The 20,346-nt window shown below is 33.5% G+C and overlaps 1 protein-coding gene across 1 annotated transcript; it reads left to right on the plus strand.

The window, feature by feature from the left end:
- The first annotated feature begins 4,394 nt into the window (after positions 1 to 4,394).
- LOC121410935 (caltractin) lies at positions 4,395 to 18,533 on the plus strand. The gene is made up of 5 exons (XM_041603332.1): positions 4,395 to 4,517; positions 12,995 to 13,150; positions 14,155 to 14,283; positions 15,042 to 15,179; positions 16,286 to 18,533. The coding sequence occupies exons 1-5, from the start codon at positions 4,515 to 4,517 to the stop codon at positions 16,373 to 16,375; spliced, it is 516 nt and encodes a 171-aa protein (XP_041459266.1). The 5' UTR covers positions 4,395 to 4,514; the 3' UTR covers positions 16,376 to 18,533.
- Positions 18,534 to 20,346: the final 1,813 nt, after the last annotated feature.

The raw sequence follows: 20,346 nt of genomic DNA on the forward strand, positions 1-20,346 counted from the left end.
ACCAAGTTAAGAAATAAAATAATCCATCCAATCAGACCTCCTTCCGTACATAAAATAATCAGACACCATTCAAGCCAATGGCAGGAATGAATTGATAACAATCTGACCAAAAGAAGTGTGGTAATTTCAAGTATAAAATGTTAGAGTCAATCGTCATAATAAACAAACAGCTGAGCGTATTGCTTTATTCGTGCGTACGGCACACACGCGAGATGTAATTGCTAGAGATGTATACTAATCTCTATGAAATGCAAGCGCAATAGTTGCGCTATGATATTTGGGTGCGTACATGAAATCCCCAACTAACATCCGTGATAACATGGCGCAGATCGACACTGTACAGTTTAAAGGTAAGCTGATTGCCGTCGCGTCTTCTCGATCTCGTGAACGCCTAGCCTAGCTTGATGCATGTACGGATGCATTGTGGGCAAAGAAATGACGTCAGTCAGACATTTTTAGTGTTCTCAAACTCTGTCTATCCCATATATCTCTATGGTCTATCCCTATTTCTCTGTCACAAGATCTTTGTTACAATTCGGAAATGCGGGGGGGGGGGGGGCTCCTCGTCCCCACTGATCTGAAGGTTTATTAGCAGATATATAATATATCAAACAGATAATATTCAGATCAGTGGTTCGATCCGAGGGGGAACAGATCAATATTTTTAAAATATATGTACATGTATATATAATTATATATATATATATATGCATTTGAATATATATATATATAAATAAAATAAACAAAGTTACGCAGATAACGTGTGGTTCATCATTACTTTATTGATTTGCTACTAGGAGTTGAGTGGAACCCGGGTGGAACCATCACAGCGCGCTAAATTACCATGGTAACTTGCGCTCCATATGCGTGAAATTGGGTTGCGCGCTCTGCGCGCTTTTTCAGTGAATTGTTAATGTTTAAATGGTATTGCCACTAGCCTTTATTGTTGCTTGAAGATCGCATCTGCGTGAAACTCCGAGTAGCAAATCAATAAAGTACTGATGAACCACACGTTATCTGCGTAACTTTGTTTATTTTCTCTGCCTCATCACAGACATCGAGCACTCTTAATTACAAGGATAGCATTCACCAAGTGTGTATATATATGAATATATATATATATATATATATATATATATATATATATATATATATATATATATATATACATGTATACATATATATATATGTATCATAGATTTTAAAAGGAGCATAGCTCTCAAAAATGAAAGGTAAAGTCACACTCTTCGTCAGTGCGCAATATTTGACAAAAAAAATTCAAAATCCGTTTCCGAAACAATGAACAGACATGTTTTTCACTATTGTTTCCGAAACGGATTTTGAATTTTTTTGGTCACATATTGCACACTGACGAAGTGTGTGACTTTACCTTTCATTTTTGAGAGCTATGCTCCTTTTAAAATCTATGATTTTATTTCTACGGCATTTACTTAACCATTTATGATTATTCAATATGCCGAAGCAGACTATTTCTATATGTGTGTGTGTGTGTGTGTGTGTGTGTGTGTATCGAAGCAATAATTTTGATCCAGCTGAGGCATGGCGGCTTGTCATAGTATGGGGTGATCCACATTTCATTCAAAACTACCATAAAGTTGATATTTAATAAAAATTGTCAAAGAGCTAGCATAGGCCAACTCAGGGTTGTAATAAAAAAAACACGGTTTTCTTTATGAAAAAAAATATTTTGTCTTGTTTTAAACAGTTCAAAAGTTGTCGTTCTTCTTTTTTTACGAACTGCAATTTCCTCTCATTCGATTAAGCCATATACAGTTTTGTTGGAGTTATCAATGAATGACTATACTTAATTCATTTTCAATGATTTCAAAAGAAAAAAAAAACATATTTCCAAAGAATTGCTATTCATATTGTATAAAAGCTTCTAATGACAAAAAAAATGAAAAGAAGGCGAAACGTTTCTGTTCCAGTCTCAAAAGACTTATACTGTATAGGCCTACACCCTACACAATACAAGCAAAAAATACACTCATTTATGAAATATGTGTCTTAATGAGATATCTGCATTTCCAGCATATTAGCTTTCATTTGTTTATACTTTTGTTCAACTCAGTGGCGTAATGAGCAAAAAAATATGAGGGTGCTCGATATGGCGTATCGTGTAAAACAAAAAGCAAACATTTTGATATTTTTATTACGAAAATCCATGTTTGTGATAGATTTTGACAGAATATTAAAAAATGATTTCATATTTCACCATATCCCGTTCATTTTTTACATTTCCTTGTTCTTTTTTTTTTAGGGGGGGACAAGAGCCCCCATCCCCCTCATCTATACGCCAGTGCATGGTTCAACCTTACCAAGCGTAAATTTTCGTCTTTATGTGCAACCTAATGAGTATAATGCAAGTAAGTCACAATTATTTTCCCTTTTAACCAATGACATTGTCTTGATTAGAATAATTTAGCATAATGGACTAATTATCATATGTTCAATATTTACACAACAAAAAGAGTAAGCCCCCCCCCCCCAAGAAAAAAAATACACACACACAAAATGCTGTAACTTTTTGAACTAATAATTTTGATTAATATTCGTAGGTGTTTTTTTTACACTCATCAAGCAACTCCTGGGGGAAATGAGTTGATCGGTTGCGTCATGCATGAGTAATCAAAGGTTGAATTAAAAATTACCATTTTTTTGAAAGTCACAATTAAGGATCGTTTTTCAGATTGGGTAAATACAAAGTTGGGCAAATGTTGGTTTTTTATCCGTGTGAACGTTGACTTACTATCTGCTCCGCACAAAATTTTGATAACGTACGTATGTTCATGGCCCCGGTTCATGGTTGAGTGGGCACATTTCTTTGTGGCGTATCATCATAGGGGTTTATGGTAGTATCCTCTATAACTTGTTGAAACATGTTAAAATTGAAAATTTAGTAGCTCCCCTCCCCCAATTTCTCGGAACCTTCTACTTTCAAATTCTGCATCCACCAATAATTTGAGTAACACTTTCCAAAAGGTGCGCACACCACAATACCATTCGATACGGAACTGAATGGGGCTATTTTGCATAATTTTCGAATATTGTGTGCTCACTGATGCATAAGACATCGGGATTTTCATGAAAATCAAATCAAATGAACTATGAAAGTAGGTTTGTGACAGATATTCATAGTTGGCAATTGCTTTTTTTTCCAATAACGTAAAAGAGAGCTAATCACTTTCCACATGTTCATTTAAAAGTGAATGTTTAAGGACGTTCCACAGTTAAAATGAAATCCATGTCATTTTCACCAAACTGCACATTGATACTTTAGAACCTTAATATTCGAAATATGCAAAAATTAAGATAGGTCCATGTGCTTTTTTTTGCTATAGAGCTTCAAAGTTCACCCAAATTTATGTTCTTAAGAATCGCGCATTCAAAAGAATTTGGCATTCATTTAGACCGCCCAAGATTACTACAATGAGTTTAATTCTCTATTACACAGTCAAAATACATGAAAAAGTCATCAAATTTCGCAAGAGAGTAGTAATAATTGTATTGTCAGAATGGAGAATCTATTCATAGTGCTATTTGTTTGCAATTTTAAGTTTAACAGCACTGTCAGTTCTTAAAAATGACGTACTAGAGATAACAACATCCCAATCTAAAAAATGTGAAATTTCAGTAACAAACTACAAACGTACAATAAATGCTGCACTTTATTCAAAATCCATGTCGTTTTCACCAAAATTTTATACCTAAGTGCTTGTTTTTGAACTATCAGCATTTTATTAGAGCAAATGTGCTTTTGATACACCAAAAATGCGCTAAATAAAATATATGAGCAATATAATTACATATAGATATACATTCCTTTGTCATTTATATCAAGAATTAATGCCCCAAAACATGAATAACACAGGTATTTCATAGTTTTATATGACAAAGAATTCATTTATAACATATTTCGCTTTTAACAATGTTAATGTTAAATTAGTGCAATGAGCTAATTATGGTTCTAAAATAATGACGCTTGTTGGATCTGATAACTATCCTAGAATTTGATGAGAAGCAGTGAACGGAGCAGTGAAGCACTGATATGGTAACTGTCGGATAAAACGTCCGACACCGTAGTCCTCTCAGCTAGGGGCCGCGGAAGCGGGGGGGGGGGGGCATGGGGGCTCAGCCCCCACTTTCTTTCTTAAACCGCGTACAAAAACGTAAAAATGACAGTAGGATTGTCATTTTTGCATGGTCAGCCCCCCCCCCCTTGGAAACCGTTCCGCGGCCCCTGCCTCTCATGAAACGCTCCCCTGATGAGTTTTTTTTTAACAAGACCTACCCCACCGATATCCAGTCAGTACACCGTTCATCTCCATGGTACGTACAGAGCATATAGCAGCGCAGCTAGCCATGTAGCCAATCACGTCGCTGGAATGACCGCCGACATAACGTCTCGAAGGTGATGAACTTGTGTTTGGAAACATATTGGGAAGGAAAGGCTATCTAAACATCAAAATTTTCATTCCGAAGTAACGAAGAGAATGGTATGTATCGGCAACTTTTGATACTTGGATATACTTCGTCTGTCAGAGTCAAAGAGAGCAAAGAATACCGACAATGACCCAAATGTGTAGGAAAGCATGGAAAGGTGTTTTTTGAGATGTTTCAATTCTTAACTTCGGTCCCATTCGCTAAGATTTATGTTAGTGGTTTTACTTTATTGCATCTAACGTTTATAGACGTCTCAATTTTTCATTTGAAAGTCAGCCAAGCTGTGCTGTGGAATGTGCCATTCATTCAGTAAACAAGGCTAACCTTGTTCTCTGCTACTATTATTCTCTGAGCTCTGTGTGGTGAAATGAGGTTGACAATGCAATGTTTGGCTTATATATTCTGTTGTCTGTTGATTTGGCCAATTTATGGGGAAAAAAATAAATCATTTTATTTATGGAAATTATGCTTGATTTTTTTGACACCCGCTCTCATGTCAGTTAATTCTAAATCATTTAACGACCAGTACTCTATAGTACCACATAGTCTTGAAATTGACTGCCAGATCTACAAGAAAGCCTCGCATCATTACAATGATCAACTCACTTTAGCCAAGCAAAGATATCACCGCCGAAATCAGCTCAAAGATTGTTCCTCACGGGAATTTTTCAGGAAAGATGAACACCTCTTACGACCAAAATCATCAAATATCCTTCCAAATAATGATAGTTTTGAAATATCTTTGCCAGAGCGCTTTTTGAAATATTTTGCAGAGAAAGTTGAGCTAATCACTGATGAGCTGCTGTCATCCACTGTTGACAACAGTCTCGAATTCCCTGAGAAGCTTGCAATCTCATCTTTCAGTCACTTTAGATCTGTGACTGAGGATGAGGTTGCAAAGTTCATCAAAACTTCTTCTTCAACTACATGTGAATTAGACCCAGTTCCAACTTCTTTTATGAAGAAGTTCCTTAAACTAATTATTACCTTTTATGACACAAGTTATTAATGATTCATTAACGACAGGCTCTTTTCCAGAAATATTTAAGAGTGCAAATATCTTGCCTAGATTAAAACGCTCGGTCTCTGATGTAAACGATCTAAAAAGTTATCGCCCAATAGCAAATCTTATGTTTTTTGGTAAACTGCTAGAAAGAATAGCTGTATCTCAACTTCAAAAGTACTTAAGTACCTTCAGTTTGTATGCAAAGTCACAATCTGGTTACCGCTCGTACCATAGCATTGAAATGGCTCTTTTGCGAGTAACAAATGACATACTTTTATCTCTTGATAGAGGAGACGAATTCGTTCTTGTGCTGCTGGATTTTTCCTGCGCGTTTGATACAATTAAACATGACATTTTGTTACGATGCTTAAGAATGCACTTCGGAATTGATGGAATAACACATACCTGGATAGAGTCTTACTTATCCCAACGCACTCACACTGTAGTGATCGGAAACGAGCGGTCATCCAGACACATAATTTCTCACGGGGTGCCTCAAGGGTCCGTACGCGGCCCAGTTTTATTCACTCTCTATACTTCTCTATTGGATATAATTTACACATGGGGTTCAAAAAATTTAAAAGAAATAATGATGAAGACATTACTACAAAAATATCAAATTGTGTACGATCAGTCAAAGAGTGGTCTCAACTAAATGGTTTGAAACTCAACAATATCAAGACTGAATTTCTTCATGTTTCTTCTCGCTATAGAGTAAGTAACCCAATACTGACACTAGATCTCGATGGCACTCTTGTTCACGCAACCAAAACATGTAAAAACTTAGGGGTTACTTTTGATGACAAATTCACCTTTGAACATTTTGTTTCACAAAAATGTCGGTGAGCATCTTATGGACTGTATAAAATAGGCAAAATTCACACCTTTTTGAATAAGACAACTACTGAGCGCCTAATTCATGCTTTTGTTATGTGCCATTTTGATTTTTGTAAAAGCTTGCTTTTTGGTCTTCCGTCTCGTCAAATTTATAGATTACAGCTCGTTTAAAATTCAGCATCGCGACTCGTAACACGAACAAAGAAACATGAACCAATTTCCCCAGTCTTAAAAAACTTACATTGGCTACCTATCCAATCCCGCATACACTACAAAGTACTTCTATTCGCCTACCAATGTTTCCATCAGTTTGCTCCATTGTATCTTATTGAACTGTTAACACCATATAAACCTGACAGAATACTATGTTCAAGTAAAAAGTCATTAGTTCAGGTCCCACATACTGTGACAAAGTCATATGGGGAAAGTTCATTTTCACATGCAACTGCTATTTTATGGAATAATCTGCCAAAATATCTTTGAAACATACAATCATACGAAAGTTTAGAAATTGCTTGAAAACACATTTGTTCACCATTTTGTAAACAATTAATGTAAGAACCCGGTGCTCTCCTCTTCATCTCCATTCCTTTTGTAAAAAGCGCTTAAAGACATGCAACTTTGCTTATGTATTTTGCGCTATACAAAAACGTTTCATTATTAGTGTTATTATTATAGTTAGAGGACTCCATGATGGTATTGTTTATGATTTTGATATTGTGAGTACATGTACATCACAGAGCCTGGACAGGCTTATGGGACTGTGCCTAGCGAACTTACTTAGACTACAACTTTACAACAAGCAGTACGAAGAGGCGCTGGTCAGAAACTTAGGATCTTGTGAAAATAGACAGTGAACTGGAGAGAATTGAGGGCACTGAATCTATTGTTAGCACTTTCATTACCGTCTACATGTATGTCCCACAAACAAGGACAATCTCAATTTTTCAAGCCATGATTTGTATTGGTTTATGAGGATATCCTTGTTTTCTGGGACAATCCCAAGTTTTGGACCAGCGCCTTTACTGACAAGAAGGGAATTCCCTTCATTTTTTAAAATTTTAACATTGCAAATACCGATCACATTTTAAACTAAAATGTTATGAAATTATATACCTTTATGCACCTAATGAGCTTAAAGGTATGACCATTTTGCAAAAAAAAATCAGATAAATGAGAGGTTTTTTACACGACCGATCTCGTGTATCCATTTGTAAACACTGCAAATACAATAGGCTTGACCCGTGATTCCATGAACCACTTCGTTATGACGTAGCGCCGATGAGTGATGTTACGAAATACCGTTTTGAAGAACAATTTATAGATAAAGTTTTATTTAACAAATAATAAAATTTGAATTTTGATTGTAAATAATCATTATTATTGTAATAATTATTTACAATCAAAATTCAAGTTTGGAAGTAGAGAAATGTTGATTATTTTATGGAATTGCCCAAATATACATGTCTAAATTGTTTTGAAAATAAAATTATTAACGCTTACCTCCAGATCTCAGCCAACCTGCTCCAAAGATCCTTTCATACTGCCGTGGAAATTGTGCAAACAACAATTGAGATGTGAATAATCGGTCTTGATTCAAGTCATAATTGGCTGTTATAGGAAATTGTACCAAAACTCAACGGGTTGCACCTCATGTAACAACTTATAGGTGAAGTATGCCATCTTTTGACAAGATGAAGGGCAAGAGGAAAAAAAATGCTGAGCGCCTAGAATGCAAAAACCTGTTAAGGCAAAAAGTACATCCTTTAAAGCATTTTAGTCTCAATTCTTATACCCTCGAAAAAAATAGACTTTGGTGTTCCGTTGGTTGATAAACGAACAAAGCTTGTACTACTGGTTTTGTTCATGGCACAGAAAACTTTTCTGTTTTTTTTTCATTTGTCATCGTTTTAAATGGAAAAAGAAGTGTTATCACCAAAAGTAATCCTAAAGTACGTTTTTGAAAGTATCACATTTATTGGTGCCCATATTTTATCAAATAATCATATGAATTGCATGTACAATGAATTTAGACACGGTTATAAAACTACCGATGAACTAAATTTAGGTTGTAGGTTGCGATATTTACTAGCGCCACCATGTATAACTGTGAGAAACTACATGTACAACAGCTTTGGCAACTCTCCTATTAAATATGTGAGAGAAATGAATGAAGAGAACAATGGTATGCATAGCTTAAATCAAGATTTCCAGAGCTTAAGAGCTACCTGCCCTTTTGGAAAAATTGGTGATGCCGAAGAAATGTTACTACCAGGAATCGAACCCAGGCCCCCATCTTTGAATGCTGGTGCCTTAACCACTAGACCACAGAGACGGGTTAGTGGCTAGGGCGATCCCAATTGGACTGACCGTCAGATAAACAAATTTTCGACACAATACCAATTTTATTTGTGTAGGTGGGTGTATGTATGTATTATATGCCTACATCCTACGAAAGGGTAAAGTCTATGAATGGGTTTATTTCATGATAATACATATATATAGACGTAAAGACGAAAGTAGAGGAGGGCATTAGGGCGCATTACAAACATTGAAAGAAGACCAAAAATATCGCCTTCAACACAGATCCGTAGAGATGTAGAGAAATATATACATGTATGTATACCATCAAATAGCTACTCACCGGGAAGAGCCCCAGTGAGTAGCTGGAGGTAGTTTCGGCATACATTAGGGACATTTGTCCATGTGTAAAAACAAATGGGGAAAGTGAAATTTCATCAAAATTTATAATTAACTTGATGTAAACCAGAGTAAATTAAGTTTTACATGGGTTATCATAATTGGTATATTACTTTAATTGTGTCGATGAAACAAAACATAGCAAACACTTAAACGACCTTATAAATAGTATGAAAGATGTCTTGCAAATAATTACCTGTGTTAAACAAATGGGGAAAGTGAAATTTCATCATACCGGTAATTGACTGAATGCAAACCAAAGTAAGTACCGGTATATATTACATGGATTATTATGATTGATATTCTATTATAGTATATGATGAAACAAAAGATAACAAACTTTTTATGACCTTATAATTATGAAAGATTTGATTAATAACATAAGACATATGTTAACGAGTATGTTAATATATACACCTTTGCTATTTATTCCAAATCATAACTTTATGACCAGCCTTTTACCAATATTCAACCACTGATACAATATCATTGATCTAAATTTACTTTATCTCTGCTTCTGATTGAAAAATAACCCTAATTAGAATATATAGAAATCCTATGTATAAAAGTATGATGTGTCACGTATGTCACAAAGCTTAATTAGCTGATATGATTAAACATGAAATTAATTTAGTAAATTAACTTCAATTTTTTTATGTTTAGTAAATATAAATTAGAACTCTCCAAAGTGTGAAGAAAACTATTCAACTTTTCCGTAATTAGAAACTAAAAAAACATGTATGTATATAGTATGCTAAATTGTGACGTATCGGACACTGCCTATTGGACACCAGATAATTAACTTAATTAATAAATTTTCAAAATCTTTTTTTTTAATGTTTGCATTAACTTAGCACTTTAGGTCCCCACATAAATATTTGCTGATATATGATTTGCATTATCTGCAGATTAAAAAAATGTGATGTCCCGTATGTCATGCTCATTAATGATTTCCTGGAATCATGACCTTGGCATTCATTAACTTTACATTTTCAGAAGAAAAAAAGGCAAAAAACTTTAGAGTATAAACTATAAAATGACATACAATATGTTAGATTTAGGTAAAGATTTAATTTTGTCTTCAGAGGGGACAATAGCCTGGGCCAGCCCAGGTATTTAATCAAAGTTTTACCTTAGGCTAAGATATAATTTGTGATATCTAAACTGCAATAGTTCATAACTAAAAGAAAACAAAAATAATATCACTAGAAAATTCATCCCCTTGACCAGCCTTGTCGCCATCCTATGCATTTGTGTCTTACCACCGGTGCCTACTTTCTACAAAAATGCACTACCCCATATATCCGCTATTGTTGCCTGAGAAGTCAATACTGTCATATTTTGACCTGGTACTAGGAGTGATTAAGGCCAGCTTCAGAGATTTCATGTTAAAAAAAAGATTTAATGCCATATGGAAAGCTTTTTTTGCATAAAATTGTTGTTACATTGCCAAAGCTCTCCATGCATCTGGTTCCCTCTTCCTCACTTGATATTATTTCCATTGGTGACAGATGATATTGACAATGGACCATTAATGATGGTTAAGCCATCTGTATTTCCCTGATCTTTAAGATCACTCTACCACTTTCATACAGTTAAAAACAAATCAGTGACATTCATTTAGTAAATCAGAAACAAAAACAAAATCGCATGGTCGAGTAAACTGTATCTGTCGTCAGAATCATCACTGACAAAACTAGTACAACTGTCTAAATGGGCACCACTGTGTACAACTGTACGGAGAATTTACCATTGAGTTGTACATTCTAGTTCCCCTTTCAGCAAGTGGAACAAGGGCAATCTACTATTGAGGTTTATTAGCATCATAACTGCAAAAATAATTCTCACATTCCCTTATGTCTCTATTCTAGTCTTCTGGTGAGATAAGGATAAGGACAAAATAAATCTCTGTAGTAAATTTTCTTTATTATACATACTGAAATGGAAACCAGCATGTTCATTTACAACTCTATGTGTGTGGAGGATTTTCCATGCTGGTTGCAATTTCAACTTATAGAGAAGAAACAGCAATTAATTTAATCTGATCTAAGAAGCTCAGAAGCAGCACCAGCAACGGCTATGAAGTATGTCACCGGTAGGGCATACATGTCTTGAGAATGTGTCTGGTTTAAAATGGGAATTGGTTCCCATTTTCTCGATAATGCCACCTTGGGCCATATTTGTCACAAACACGTAAACTCTGCTCATTTATTTATGATCTGTTTTTCATTACAATCTTGGGTATTAGATCTAGAGAACTCTTATTATTTTTATTCACCAGTCCAGAGTGCTTGAGAAATGGTAGCATATCCTTGTGAGGCTGTCTACATGTATCTGTATATTGAAAGAATTGTAGGCCTTTCTACCGGTAGTTTCTTTACCAAGACATGATGGATGACCGTAGTAAAAACAGACTGTGCCCAAAAGAAATTGGCTGAACATTTTCATACCTTATTTCACCACACAGGGTTATTAAAGGTCAAGTCCACTTCAGAAAAATGTTGATTTGAATCAATACAGAAAAATCAGACAAGCACAATGCTGAAGATTTCATCAAAATCGGATGTAAAATAAGAAAGTTATGAAATTTCAAAGTTTCGCTTATTTTTAACAAAATAGTTATATGAACGAGCCAGTTACATCCAAATGAGAGAGTTGATGATGTCACTCACTCACTATTTCTTTTGTTTTTTATTTTTTGAATTATACAATATTTCAATTTTTACGAATTTGACGATTAGGACCCCCTTGCCTGAAGCACAAAATGTTAAGATAATGGAATTCCACGTGTTCAGGGAGGAATGAAACTTCATTTCACATGACAATGACGAGAAAATCAAAATATTTCATATTTCAAACAAAAAACAAAAGAAATAGTGAGTGAATGACATCATTGACTCTCTCATTTGGATGTAGCTGGCTCGTTCATATAACTGTTTTTGTGAAATGAAGCAAAATTTTGAAATGTCATAACTTTCTTATTTTACATCCGATTTTGATGAAATTTTCAGTGTTGTGCTTGTTGAATTTTTCTCTTTTTATTCAAATCAAGTTTTTGTTGGGGTGGACTTGTCCTTTAACTAAGTACAGTTAGACCTTGTAAATATGATGACTGGTCCTAACCATGGATGATGTCATGAAGCGATAGCATCATGCAGGCTTATCTCTCATTTCTATTATGAACCAACCATGCAATTTACTATTAAAAAAAAAGGACTCAATATCAAAATGGTGACTATGAAATATTACCCCAAGAAAAATTAATTAAAATATATAAATCTACTGAAAAATTATTATCTTTAGGATGAGTATCTTAACAGTGGAGAACTTTGTCTCTGGAAAACTCCAGTCACTGAGCTGGAATAGTAACCACTAATATTTTCAGGTGTATAAAACCATGCATTTACATGTAGATCTTATTTCTATAGATATTGTGATCTAAAACCTTAGAAACAAGTTAATTTGTAATGAAAACAGAAAAAGGAAAATTTGAAAACAACTGGACAAACAAAAAGAAAGTTATGAGCATTTCAAAATTTCTATTCTAATGGAGATTCTCCTATTGACCAATAAGACCCAGATTTGTGATGTCACAGAAGTACAACTTTCCCATTGAACACAGAAAATATAACCAAAAACATCTATATTTCCTCATTCTAATGATAGTACAAAATCTTTGTGTATTATATATTTTATGTCCCCCCCCCCCATATTTCACTTTCTAACTTAATTCCCATATACCGTATACATATATGTTAACAGTGTGTTATGGCATTACTTCATTGCTTTTAATTTCACATTTTGAAAACTTCTAATTATTTATTTTGTGCTGTTATTGTTCTATCATGAAAAATAATTGATCAATACAATTTTACATATTTCCATAATCTTTTTATATCATAATTAAACTATTCAATGTAATGCTAATTTCATTGTTTATTATACGTGTTTTGATACCTGATATGTTGATAATTTTTCTATCCACAGACGAGTCGTTATACCAAGACCACCCTGGGTGGGGGGCAGAGAAAGAAGCAAGGTCCAAAGCCAGAGCTTACAGAAGAACAAAAACAAGAGATTCAAGAGGCATTTGATCTATTTGATACAGAAGGAGCAGGCACAATTGATGCTAAGGAACTGAAGGTAGGAAGGAATTCCATCTCTATTCTAATATGATGTGTTGTTCTTCAAGTTAAAGGTCAACTTAACTCCAACAATAGTTTGATTAGAATAAATCAAACAATCATAACAGTGAAAACTTCTTTTGTGCTATTCATCATTAATTATACATTTGCCATTGAATGAAATGTCATAACAACAATAGCTAGTTATTCATGGGAGTCTGAATATATTCCAAAATGAATTTTGGCCTTATTTTTCTTGTTGAATTCACAATCACTTTTCTTGATATACTGCTCTTAATTATAGCACAGTAGAATATATGCACATTGTTTCTGCGCTATACAAATATTAAAGTATATTTCTATTATACACGTACATGTATGTTCAAAATATATAATCATTGTAAAAAGCTCTGCTGCATTTTCCAGTTCCACAATATGCGGCATGTGCCCCTTTAATTCATTCAGTACACTATTTTGTTGTCTTGGAGACAATTCATATTCTAGTTTATGACAACATAGAGCCCTTTTCCGTCTTGAATAGTACATACATGTACATACTCTATTCAAGTTAAGTCTTTAAAATTTCCATTCCTGTTTTTATGAACATGTATCTTCATATATTGTTGATGTATTACACCCTGTCAATATCACAAATTATTGTTATTTTGTACCATGGACCTGGGTTGAATGTGAAACTTCTTTTGACTAGTAGATGAAACAATTAAATGGGGTGGGGGCTTTGAATAAGTGCAATTATGATTGTACATATTGCACTTAAAACCCTTTATTGAAAATGCTGGGGTGATATGTGATCTCTTACATAAAATAATTCAATTTTTGTATTACCGGTAATTCAATAGTACTCATATTTTTTCAAAACTGCATTTATTGAAAATGATACATGTAGTTCCGTCAAGGTTGTGTCCTGTGGTCAAGTCACTTCATTTTGACCTTAGAGTACTACTATCGATTATCAACAGCCAGTCCTTATTACTTTATCTTCCACCTATTGTATTGAAACAGGTTGCTATGAGAGCACTTGGTTTTGAACCCAAGAAAGAAGAGATTAAAAAGATGATTCAGGACATTGATAAAGAAGGTTCAGGAACGATTGATTTTAATGACTTCTTACAACTCATGACTGCCAAGATGGTAAGTGTAACTGAAGCAGGGTATGTGGTAGAGTATTGTAACACAAAGGTCTGCAATGAATAGCAAATATGAAAGAACAATACTGACTGTTTCATTTTACTGTTTTAATCATCTTTTTTACTTAGCACAGAGCACTCTTTCATGTTGATAATTACTGTTCACCTTGAGTTTGATGCTCACTAAGAATACTCAAATTTTGGTTTTAACAGATAAATAGAGAGTTATCAATCAGCGACGCATGATGGAATCAAGAACACATTAGGTGTATTGAAATTACTCATAAAATGATTGCAGTTGGTAGTCTTTCTTGAAAATTGGTGAATCCGAACAACAGTTTCATCCTCAGTTTTAGAGCTGATGAAAATTTGCAAATATTTAGTTTTTCCAGAGTTCAGGTTTTGATTCACCAAGTTTTCGATAAATATTGTTCATTGTTATGAAGGGTATTTGGTATTACGCTTTCATAGTGCGTCGTGGAACGAAAAATCCCTCTTCATAAAAAGACCTCTAAATATTGTCAAAAGAGCAATATACAAACATGAACTTTTTTATGACTGAAAGGAGTCTGCTAATTCATTCAGGGGTGGGGGAATTACAAATGCAACACGATTTCTATCTAGTCCAGAATAGACTGGCATTTCATTTTTCTATGGGTGTAGATGCAAGTTTGTTTTAGGTGTAAATGATGTTGCTTCATGAAAAAGTTTATATTTTATATATTTATATTGTTTTATTTTCTTTCTTCTTCCATGTTTTAGAGTGAAAAGGACTCTAAAGAGGAGATCTTGAAAGCATTCAAGCTCTTTGATGACGATGAGACGGGCAAGATCTCTTTCAAGAATCTCAAAAGGGTAGCTAAAGAACTTGGTGAAAACCTCACAGATGAAGAGCTACAGGTATATTACCAAGTACAGTATTCTTTAATGCAAGCCAGACAGAAAGGCATCAGTTCCTTCAGAGGGAATGTTCACCAAGAAATTATTTTGAATTTGAAGGGCAACTTCATCCTGATATCCATCAAATATAGCTTGAATGAATGAATGAATTTTGAAGCAAACTGCTTAATTAATCAAAATCAGATTAGAAATAAGATGCATATAACTATAGACTTTAGTTGTTGCAAATTTATGAGAAACAGATATATTCATATATTCAAAGGAACAATCTGATGATGTATTTTAATGATAGTAGGTCCTTACATGTTAAGGGATCTCACCCTTATTTCAATGAGTTGACCCATTCTATGAGGAATGCATCTATGTTTTCCATCTTTGGAGAAAAAATTGATATACAGAATCTCTAATATTTTTAGAAAATACCAGAAGAAAAAATACTAACAGAAATGGTGTGCTGTCAATTGCCATCTTCTCATTTAAATAGACCTGTGTTCTGATTTCATAGTGATGAAACGTTTTTCATTTCAGTATTTTAATCAGCGAATCACAAAATAATTTTTAACAGTTACAGCCTCCCTCCCGTCATTGCAGATAATCAGAGCTTTTGTACTTTGTTCTGAACTTCTGGTAGTAAAAAATCTTATAAGTTTAATCATAGAATCCAATGTGCTTGCGTTTCAATCCTCATACTCTTTGGCCCGTATTCTGAAGCCAGTTTTAACTTAAACCGTGGTCTAAGTATGGTTTAAAATTATGGGGAGCCAAAAACTCAAAAAATTCCGCTTATATTTCTCATATTTGCTATTCTGTTTCTCTTTGCTTTTATAATGAAGAAAATATTTCAGTTATCATTCTGAGACACTTAAAAATGATTTGAGCGTCACAGGAGTTAATAAATTGATCATGTACTAATAGAGGATTGTGCCCCAATATTGGCATTCCATAGTTAAACTGCAACTTTAAACCAGGGTTTAATTCAAACCCGACTTCAGAATACAGGCCTTTGAATCTATCATCCCCTTGACAAATTTAATGAAAGGTTTTTATGTCACAAGTTTGTCTACATGTATGTATATACAACTATTTTATCTCTTCAATTTTGACAGGAAATGATTGACGAGGCAGACCGAGATGGCGATGGTGAAATCAACGAGCAAGAATTCCTCAGGATAATGAAGAAGACAAGTTTATATTAATGACACAAGGATCCTTCAAGCACTGTAAATATTGTAAATATTAATTCAAGGTTATATATGTGCAGGGCTCAATATTGATTGAGGGCTACTCTGGCTAATACCTAATAATTTGAATTTGATGTCTAGAGTAGAATCAAACAAACAAAGTGATCAGTTTTTTTTCAAAATATGATGAAAAATAATAGTCAAGACATTTGAAGTTTTATGTTTCAGTGAAAAAAGAGGTTTTCATGAATATCCAATGAGTGAGAAAATCATGTCATCTCCTCATTGATGTCATATGAAGTTACACACTTTCCTGATTTTCTCTTCCATGTATGACCTTATTTAATGTGCTTGAAATTATTGCAACGTTAGGTGGGAGATACATGTTTTTTTTATTGCAGATGAATGAAAATTAAATAATCAAGATTTTATACCAGGAAACAAAAATATAAAAGGGGGGACTTGACATCATAAGCTCACTCATGGTGTATATTCATGGTGACATGCACAAAACTATTTTACTCAAATAATTCAAAACTGGTCAATTCCACAACTTATTCTTTTTTTAAGACTTATGAAAATTTTAGTGTTGTACTTGTCAAATTTCACTTTATTTATTAAACTCATCAATATCAGATTGGAGTATCCCCATCATAAGGTCTGGGTCAAAGAGCGCTGAAATTCTCTTGAAGAGTACCGTAATTTACCTTGATATTGAATTTGTGTTATTTATAAAAGAAAAAAAACCTGCTTTGGAAGTTCAGTCAAATTGCAATGAAAACACAATATTATTTTTCTAAATTAGCCATAAATTGACAACTTTTTATCCATCTTGCCAGCTTCTCTCCTCTTTGCTTGATAATCAGTCATTAAACTTGTTTTAGATTTATTTATGACATTAATGATTTCTACCCATAAATGTAATGAAGCATTATTGCAGTAGTGGATAATTGATGTTCAGAACTTCAGATGTATTTCTTAGTGACAGTTTTCATCAGATTTCAATTTTTCATTTTTTTTTTCAATTGGAGATGTAATGAGGTGTGGCATGAAACATATTTTACTAGGTCCATCTCCTTTTCATTTGTTTAAACATCTTAATATCAAGGTGAATTTCCCCATTAATTCACTGAATTTCTTGCATAGGATATGTAAACGTTGGATACAATTGATAGACACATAAATGACTAATCTTTGAACATTGAATGCTGACCTCTTTACAAAGTGTAGCTCTGAAACTACATGTAGCATATGTTGCAGAAAACTTAAATTGATTGCAACTTTGCCATCATTGGCAAGTAAGTGCTATGATAACAGGCCTCACCATGAAAATAAGGTTTCCATGGAAATTACCCTCAATTGCAAAGTTACTATAAAAGTGAGTTCTTTGCTTGAGAGTTGGCTGTTTTTAAATCTATATTGCACTCTAATTGAGAATTTTCCTTGTGAATGTTGAGCCCTGTTCATTGTAATGAAGTACTAAGATTTGATGTCTGTAAATTGTGTGTATACTTGTACTTAGGAACTATGGAGTTTATATGAATTTTTTTTTTTAAAGTTTGCATCATAAATTAATTATGAACCGTCCTTAATGCACCATATGGATAATCTACATTTACATCACACATTGACATTTCAATTTCGAGACAAAATCTCAGAAGACAATTCCTGAAAATTTTTTTTTTTTTTTCCTAATTCTAAATTGAGCAATAGGTAATTGTGGTGTGGTATACCGGTATTCTAAAAGAAATTGTTCTGTGTACATGAACACAGTTGATAATAGTGATATTATTTTCTTCTTCCAAACTTCAGTCTTATTAATCAGTTGTTAATTTTCTTTATAAATGACAGTATATGGGGTTCACTCTGCCGCAATCTTTCATAGTTTTGCTTCATGTATTTTGATATTTTTTTTTCTAATTTGACCTGTATATATGCAAATAATCCGAAACAGAATTATCAAAATGTCGGTCAATATTTCTCTATAGGACTCGATGTAATTTTGCCATGGGGAATGTATGCAGCAGAGAATACAAGGATTGTTTTTCATGAACACTCATAACCCTTCAGGTTGCATCAGAAATGATGCATTGTAATGTATAACACAGTACTCTATTGGTCAGACCATGCTTATGGGACTCTTCACTGCTTGTTCCATCTTGTGATGTTTTAATATAATATTGAAATCCCAGTAAACAGTGTAAACCATCAATTGAGAAATAACTTGTAACTATTATCCTGTGAATGTTAGAAACAGATACTGTACATGTGATTCTTCTTTTTTAATTGTGTCCATTTCTATATATAACATGTATGATTTTGTGTATAAGCATTCCAGATATTTATTGACTTTCATTTGTATTCATGAGTGGTAAGTGAAAACATAAGTTAGGACTGAATGTACGTGTTGTGAATGTAATAAATACCAGTCGTGTGATTTGAAATGTAATTCTCCGCGTCAATTCTTATTCTCGTTACCTCTCCCCCCCCCCAAAAAAGAAGCTTGTTCAGACAGAGCTCAGCAACATTTTGGTATACAAAGTCAATGGGCTGTGAGGTATCTCAAATGTTGCACAGACAGCCTTTTTTTAAGTTGTATGCCCACAAAAATTAAGTTTTTTCAAGAAGTGTGTGCAAACTAAATGTCCAAAGTTGCACAGTTTGTCAATTAACACTTTTAAAAGTAAAGCATAAAAAAGGGCAATTTTTCATGCCACGTTTCAGCACATTTTGGTAACTAAAATGCGCAAGGATATGTTCCTGTACATTTATTATTTGTAACCCAAATGTGCCATAACACCATGTCTGAACAACATAATTTCAACAATAAAGCTTTGTTGCTTCATATCTGAACAAGATTTAAAGAAACTGCAAGCTGATTTCAGGGAGTTAATTTCTGTGAATTGCATGTAAAACTTTACTCTTTATGTCTTTCAAGGTGATGGCAATGCTGCTGTACTTTGGCAAAAAGAAGCAAGAACTACAAAAGTATCATTTGTTGTAAATGATCAATGTGTGTTCCTCATTTACATAGGCGTCAATGCAATTTAACATATTTTCTTCAATATCTTTCCAATGAACAACCATTTATTCCCCAAATTTTGCCTGAATGTGCAACATACAAAGGGTGTTTCAGAAAGTACAATAACTCAAATTTGACTAATGTGTCACTTGCTTTTAGATGCAACTAAGGTGCCCTTTTAGCATCAAGTATCTATCAGAACTTGCAATCTATTTTTTTTCTCCAAAATGACAGAATATGATTGACTTCAGAATAGACTTTTTACTGGGAGAATCAATTTGAAAGCACCAACAAGTCATTTTACCATGAAGCAATGACATAACAGATACAAAATGAAAATAGATTTTGTATATCATGTATAATGTTGTTCAGTTAAACTACATAAACATACATACAGTATATGCACAACATGTACAAATATCTTTTTTTTTATAAAATAAAAGTCCTTACTTAAACTAAAAAGGCAATATATAACAACGCATACAAAATAAAAATGGATTTTTTATATCATATTTATTGATGTTCAGTTAAACCAGAAATCAATCGATATAAACACATATACACAAATATGATCTTTTTTAAATAAAAATATTGACTTCAATAAAGATAAAAGATCAACAAATAGTACCTGGAATCAGTATTTCATCTCAGAAGATATAATCTATATAATATTGTTATATAAATTCTCGTTATATAATTCAATATAATTTACCTCCTATATTCTTATGATAAATCCTTTAAGTGAAAGTCTGTAGAATATACATGCATAATCTTCTTAAATAGTAAAGACATTTGACAACTTCAGATTTTGTGTTCCAATTACCATAAGTACAATTTCAGTGTTCTAAGTGAGAATCATAATCCCTGCGAACATCTATTCCACACTACTGGTAGATTTATCATATTTCAGTTGTTTTCAAGATTTTCACATACCTTCCTCTCTTTTAGTCAACCAGCCTTAAAT

Source organism: Lytechinus variegatus, chromosome 1 (assembly GCF_018143015.1).
Source record: "Lytechinus variegatus isolate NC3 chromosome 1, Lvar_3.0, whole genome shotgun sequence".
Lineage (NCBI taxonomy): Eukaryota > Metazoa > Echinodermata > Echinoidea > Temnopleuroida > Toxopneustidae > Lytechinus > Lytechinus variegatus.